The sequence below is a fragment of the Calliopsis andreniformis genome, chromosome 2, assembly GCF_051401765.1.
Source record: "Calliopsis andreniformis isolate RMS-2024a chromosome 2, iyCalAndr_principal, whole genome shotgun sequence".
NCBI lineage: Eukaryota > Metazoa > Arthropoda > Insecta > Hymenoptera > Andrenidae > Calliopsis > Calliopsis andreniformis.
In genome coordinates this window covers 9,946,493-9,953,206 of record NC_135063.1, presented here as the reverse complement: position 1 = coordinate 9,953,206, position 6,714 = coordinate 9,946,493, and the positions used below count along the sequence as shown (strand labels likewise).

The 6,714-nt window shown below is 39.1% G+C and overlaps 1 protein-coding gene across 3 annotated transcripts in view; it reads right to left on the bottom strand.

The window, feature by feature from the left end:
• Nucleotides 1-3,243: 3,243 nt before the first annotated feature.
• Nucleotides 3,244-6,714, bottom strand: part of Nmdar2 (glutamate ionotropic receptor NMDA type subunit 2) — a 204,771-nt gene continuing 201,300 nt past the window's right edge. Inside the window, exons 18-20 of one of the 3 annotated variants that reach the window (XM_076388550.1) lie at nt 4,784-4,785; nt 4,214-4,337; nt 3,244-3,371 (exon numbers count right to left, since the gene is read on the bottom strand). In XM_076388550.1, coding sequence (XP_076244665.1) covers nt 3,314-3,371; nt 4,214-4,337; nt 4,784-4,785 — 184 coding nt within the window. In that variant the 3' untranslated portion in view covers nt 3,244-3,313. Of the gene's footprint in view, nt 3,372-4,213; nt 4,338-4,783; nt 4,786-5,160; nt 5,241-6,714 lie in introns of those variants that run through there. The other 2 variants (XM_076388566.1, XM_076388557.1) reach the window with 2 other exon arrangements.

Sequence of the window (6,714 nt, the reverse complement as noted above, 5' to 3'; positions counted from 1 at the left end):
AGTCTCCATACAGTATTTACTCGCTATAAGCTTGTGACTCATCAATTTAACTAATCTGTAAGCTAATAATTCTCTTTCGACTAGTTAAAAATGAGATCAGCAATATCAAGGAAAACAGCGAGAAAATACTGTATTTTCGCTAACGTATTCGAATAAGTATCGCACGTCTCGTTTCCGCATTGCTTCTACACTCCAGCGTCAGAAGAAACGATTCACGGTTAGTCGAGACGTCGAGGAAAAATGTTCCAATCGTTACCCAGAAATCGTGTTCGTTGTATCGCAGCAAATTCTCGATTAAAAATCGCCGTCCATTCGAACAGTGAGATCTATTGTCTCGAAACACCATCGAGTTTACGTCCTAATGGATGCGTAACGAGTCTCTATCGTTAGTCTTAAGGATTAATGATTAACGAGTCGCGAGTGCGCACACCGTTTCGAAAGAAACTGTTCTGTGTCGGATGGAAACAGCGTTGATCCTTGTCGATCGAAGAATGGGTAAAGCTTACGCGTCTTAGGTACTTAACAATAGTAATCATAGAGATATTTAGTTGCGACGTAATCGATCACGCCTGTAATCAGTTACCTCTTGTTTCCTCACGGTTATGTAACTAACAAATTCTCATTCTCTCCCTTTCTCTTTACATTATCCACTCTCTCCATCGCGGCTTAACAATGCAACACACCCGATTATCTTTAACAACAACAGTAACAACATGTCCTCCGATAGCAACGTATTATTATTGGAATACTGTTGCGTACCCAGCACTTGTGTCTCGTCCTCGCAATCATCGTTCGATTTACCCGTAATCAATTGCCAATAAAAATCGTTAAAAATTGCCGAAGATCCTCAGCTTCGCTCGATCTCGTTTTGGGTGAAATTTTTCCTGAGCAAATATGGCTTTCTGACGCGGCCAGGAGTCGAGACAAGTGCCTTCCGAGGGGGAATTATTGACGCGCGGCGTGAATTATAAAAGTAGGGCTCTGCGAAACAATCGTCTGGCGAGTTTCGAGAATCTGAAATGAAACTTTGATCGAAGTGGAAGCGAGGAGAAATATTTCTTCAACGAATTCTTGCGTTCTTTATATTTCTCTAGTGGATCGATCGATGTTGAAACGATCCCCAAAATCGATGCAGCGTTTTTACAGCGAACTGTTGAATTAAAGGAACGAAAAGTAATAGTTTCCCGTGAGTTATTTTCGTGACTTATATACGATGCGTTATATGTACAGCGGACGTAGTTTTAGAACATTAAACCTATCTCGATTCCTACACACACAAAGTTCTTGGTTTTATCTCTGGGCTCAAAAAGGACTTCCTTCTTCAACTATTCGTTTACGAGGATAGATTTCGCTTGCAAAATTCGTGGAGTGTCAGGATGTCAGAAAGGTAGTAAACCTTGACGATTGTGTAATGAAGTCTATGCTTCTTTTTATTTAAAAAAATATTAGTGTTTAGGTTGTACGCTGCCTCAGGCATAAGATTAAGATGTAACTATGAATTTGGTACTTTTTTCACGTAATTTTTTCCTAATAAGTTAGGAATATTGTAAAATATTTCGTTTTCTTCTTTCTCGTATTGATCTGATTCTATATTCATGGTTCTCTGCTTTTTCAATTAGATCGATAAGTTTAACAAAAAGGGTAGTTTAATAATAATTATCAGCTTTATCTTTAATAAAAATTGCATTACCATTGGAGCTTCAATAGATTTATCCAAATATTCCAAGTTTCATGTGTCTATGCAATTAAAGAAACCTTCCAAATTCGTGTCATTTAAAAATACAAATTCTTACAACTGATCAATATTCAAAGAATTAAAACAGTACCTTCATGTATGGTCATAAAGCATGTAATTTTCATGAACCTAATTTGCCTCTGATTCTCAAAATTTCAAAGCCATTTAAATTGACAATTATTATCGGACCATCCCCTGTACTTTCTCACTTCAAAATCCAAAATTTGACAAGACACCTGACACTCCTTGATGCGTTATCCATTAAAGTTTCTTATACCCGGTGAATTTATTTTATACGTGTACGTTTTGTTGAGCATATTACGTTTCGGAAGTAGGTTTCTTTTAGAATATTTGATCGTTTACCACAATATACATACTTAACTTGTAATAGTAGCTCGTGTGTACATTACGTATTAAATATATATATATATATATATGTATATGTATATATGACATGTCTAAATGTCAGTTTACCTCCGTATGATACACATTGACATTCTCCATTAAGATATCGCGATTGATTTCTCAGTTGGCCATGCCGTTCGTTTTAACGAACGATCTTCAACGACCAATGATCGCCCGTTTTTTAGAAACGGGCTGGAAGTTCTGTGTACAAAGTTTAATGAGCTCTCAAAAGATTTAGGAATTTCAATAAACTATCTATTGCATTGTTGCTGCCTGAATAAATTTGCATACTCCTTTCTACCTTTCGATTCATCTTGGTTCCAACCATTCCAATTTCCCCATCAAATTTCTTCCCTCAAGGACCCCACAAATCTCTCCAAACCGCAGTGATCAATTTCAAACATCAACGCGTGTCGTTCGATAGTTTCACCGAATCAAACGAGACACGCCTCGAGGACGATCCTACTGAAACGAAAGTATAACCCATTCGAACTGAACGATTCCCTCGAAAAAATGATAAACACAGTCTACTCGTTTTTTCTCCTCGCGTACGATAAAACACTACGTGGCCATGTTTCAGCGAGATCCCTGAATAACGCGTTCGAAGTATCGAATTCTTCTCGATCGGCCTCCATCGAGATCAGTCTGATTCTCTTGTGTTCCGTGTAAAATATAAACGTGTTTCACGCTCGCACGACCAATAGTCGAGCGTCTCGTGGACGATACGAGAAAAACACCACAGTCTTTAAAAAATGTCCAAGGGAGAGGCGTCACAGTCTCGTGGACGCGATCACAATGCAAACTAGCCAGTATCTCTTGTTCTTCACGAAGGAACAATTGTGGCGAGCCCGTTCGAGCCTCGGCGATGAGAAAGAGCACGCGTTGGTAGGAAAACGATGGAAACTCGGTCTTTCTCTAGGCACTGAACGTTCTCGCAGCTCCTCCCTCCTGCACGATATGTGCTTTAGGTCTCTCTGTCAGCTTGTCTCAGGGCTTCAGACGGCACCTTCTGTCTCGGGTGTTCGCGTTTCGGGGGGAGCCTCGACGAGGCTACCGAGGCAGGAAACTCGTTGTGGAAAACGGGAGGCGATCCGATCTGCTCGCGGAGGACCCTCACAGTCGCGCTTCCCTTTCCGCTGGCGGGCTTAGGCGATCGGAGCCGGTTCTCTACGATCACAGAACTGTCTCCATCTCGGCGATCTCCGTCCTGGCTGCGCCGTCATCTGGGATCCTGGAGACAGAAGTTCGATATCTCTTTTAAGAAATGGTCAGATATTTCTTTTACTCTTTTTCATAAAGGTTTTTAATATTAATATGCAGGGTGTTCCAGAACTGATGATACAAGTGGAAAGGGGATGATTCTGTATGAAGAAATAAGACGAAAATGTGGAATACAAATATTTGCTATCACGCTTCGTTTTTGGGAAAATTGACTTTGAGGTTTGACCGAGTATAAGTGTACCGAATTATTGTTTTAGGCGTTTGAGGTAGACGGGGAAAGAGGGATGCTTTTAGTGACTGTAGAGACAGTTAGTAGTTTACACAGATGATTAATTTTTGGATTACGTAGGAGCAAACCTGTGAGTAACTGTTTTGTAAATTAAATGAGAGTTCATTTGGATATGCTTATGTGTAACTTGCGAGGTCTTTTTGGGTTGTGGTTTGGGTTATTTTAGGGGAAGGTGAACGGAGAATCTGGTTAAAGTACAGACGAGTTTAGTGTTTGCGTTTAGTAGTTGAGAAGCTATTGAACTTTGTACAGGGTGGGTCAGAGTGACGTAGATGAAAGTGGAAGTTTCTATGTAGAGTTAGTGTTTAACGTGCGTAAACTTGTGACTTGATATGACTAACGAACTAATAGAAAATAGAACGTGATTATCTGAGATCAGATTATGAATGGATAATTTCTTTTTACTCTGTTAAAAAGGAGTTTTTAAACGATTAATTTAATGATCTACAAGAAACATAAAAACTAAATACATATTCAAGTTTCTTCGTTCTATATGTGTTCAGTATTTTTTACAAAGGTTTCTAGAAATGGTTTTCGAAGTATCAAATTCGTGTTTCGTGTACCTGTAAATCTCTGGTGGTAAAAATTTATCGGCATACTCCGTGCTGACCACATGATTCCTCGTCATGTCTCTAGGCCTGGCGACGTCGATAGTATCGATGAATCTAGATTCAACAGAAATTCCATCTATCGAGTTCGTGGATTTGTTACATGCTGATTACGAATACATAGATAGATATGCACATACAGAGTGAATCAGCTGACATTAGAGTCTAACATATTCTTTATGTTCTCGATAGTACAAGAAAATATTTTTGTTAAATTTGGTACTCAGGAACGCAAGTACAATTAGGAAAAATTGTAAGGAATGATTCTACATGTCAAAACGAAAGAAACGACAGAAGAAATTTTGTTTCAGTCTTTGTGTCTGACTAGGGACCTATTCTACTTCGCTGTGTCTGACTTGTCTAGTGCACGCGAGCAGTAGAATATGTAAGTGCCAAATCAGACATGTTCCACATTAACATTACACGTTTTTGCAAGAATTAATAACTCTGAAACGAAGTCTCTAACGCCATTTCGTTATTTTTTATTTTCTTCCCCTTTTGACACATAGAATCAGCCTTTATAACCTCTTGTCGAACGTTCTGTATCATACTTTATTTTTTGTATGACAATTGATAATGTAAAATATTCAAAAAAGTAATATCTTGTTAACAGAGACCACGATTTAACATATTTTATAGTCTAAAAATATAATCATACAGTAAAATTACTATCCTTCTATCTTCTTATTATATTTTTTTTAAAATTGCTTTTTATTTCTCACAATTTTCCCATACTCTCAAAAACAGAAAAAATGTCAGACCCTAGTAACAAGTGACGCACCCCGTACAAGCAACACGCATCCCCGCTATTTCGCTGTCCCTGGTTTTCCCCAATTTTCAACAAATTTCCTCGACTAGCATAAATCGCTCTCCAGCTTCGTCGGCCTGTCGCGATCACAGACAATTTATGTGACTTCCATGCGTTCACGGTACCTCCCGACGAGTCGATCGAAAATTCGTCGTTGAAAACTCGCATGCCATGCTATCGAGCACATGAAAAAGTGAGCAGGTCGATACGATACGAAAAAGACACGATCTCAAAAACGAAACGGTAAAAAAGAGATTCTCGAGTACGAGTAAGCAAACTTTCTGATACTACAAGCGAAGCGACTAGTTTACGTCTACCCTTATCACTTCATCTACGATTATTATCGATCCTCGTGGCGCTCGGCGTTGGCTAATTATTTTCCTCGCCATTTAGTCGCCCGTACCAAAGAACACCAGAAGAATTGCACGAAACTGAGCCTCGCCGAGTCACACGATATCGATTTCATCTTCCCTCGACAATGCATGGATTTATCGACGTCTGAACGACTCGTACGATTCCTCTCGTTTCGCTGCCGCGGCAATTTTACCGTCTATTTTGCGAAACGACGAAGAACCGAGCCGCTGATTCGCCATCTCCCTGCACTGTTAGAGACGCTTCGAGGTGACGTAGGAACGTTGAGGTTGAATAACAATTAGGAAACTTCATAGAGTTTCTACGATGAGTTGGACTCCGTTTCAGATCGATATTCGAGACGATTCCGAATTTCAGATGCGTCCAGACGGAGGACAATATCGTGTCCTGTTAAGCAGAGGCCGCAGCTGTCACGCGTGTACCATATGTCACGCGAAGCTTCAGGTTTTCAGTTTTCAGTTCGTTTTAATGTTCGTCGTCTCGAAACGATACCAGCTGGCGAACAAACAACCGTGAATTTTTCGGACGTTTGGTCGTTGGCGCTCTACGCTGTTGTCCCTGTGCCAAGTTGTGGCATCCGTGACCTAGTAAATACATCTCGTGTGTGCGGAAGAAGATGCTTAGGGAAACTGCACGGTGATGTCGGGACCCAGGATGGTTAATTTAACTTTCCTCGTGTCTTGGAGGATGTTGGGTAAACAGGATTTATCAGGGGTGGATGATTTCATTGATTTTTAGAGGAAAGGACATGAATAGTTTTAGATGTCTAAACCAGTTTTAGTAAATGATAGAAGAAAGAAAACTATGAAATGGTAAAGTCGCCAATTTTGAAAGTAATTTTTAATATTATGAGCGATAGTAGAATATTTTGATTATTACTTTACACATGCATTTATTATGCAAACTGAACTGAAGTAGAATTAAAAATACGAGATTTATGAAACGATAGACTCGAGTCTGACCATACGCTGGGCACTTCTACTTATTATCTATATTCAGGAGATAGAAAAAGAATGCTTTGATCAGACTGGAAATATTTGATCAATTCTATATCCTCTATTTTTTTCTAAATTATAATCATATTACCTCCTCGTCAATTAATTAATTATAAATTAAATTAATTAATTAAAAATAACTTCGTTATGACCTACATATTTCTACGTACGGGAGAATTAATGATATGAGCTTTCTTTTGAGACCAAGTGGTACGCTAGAAAACAAGCATTTTAATTTTCATAAGTACCGTACAATTTTATATCTCTGAATTCGAAACACG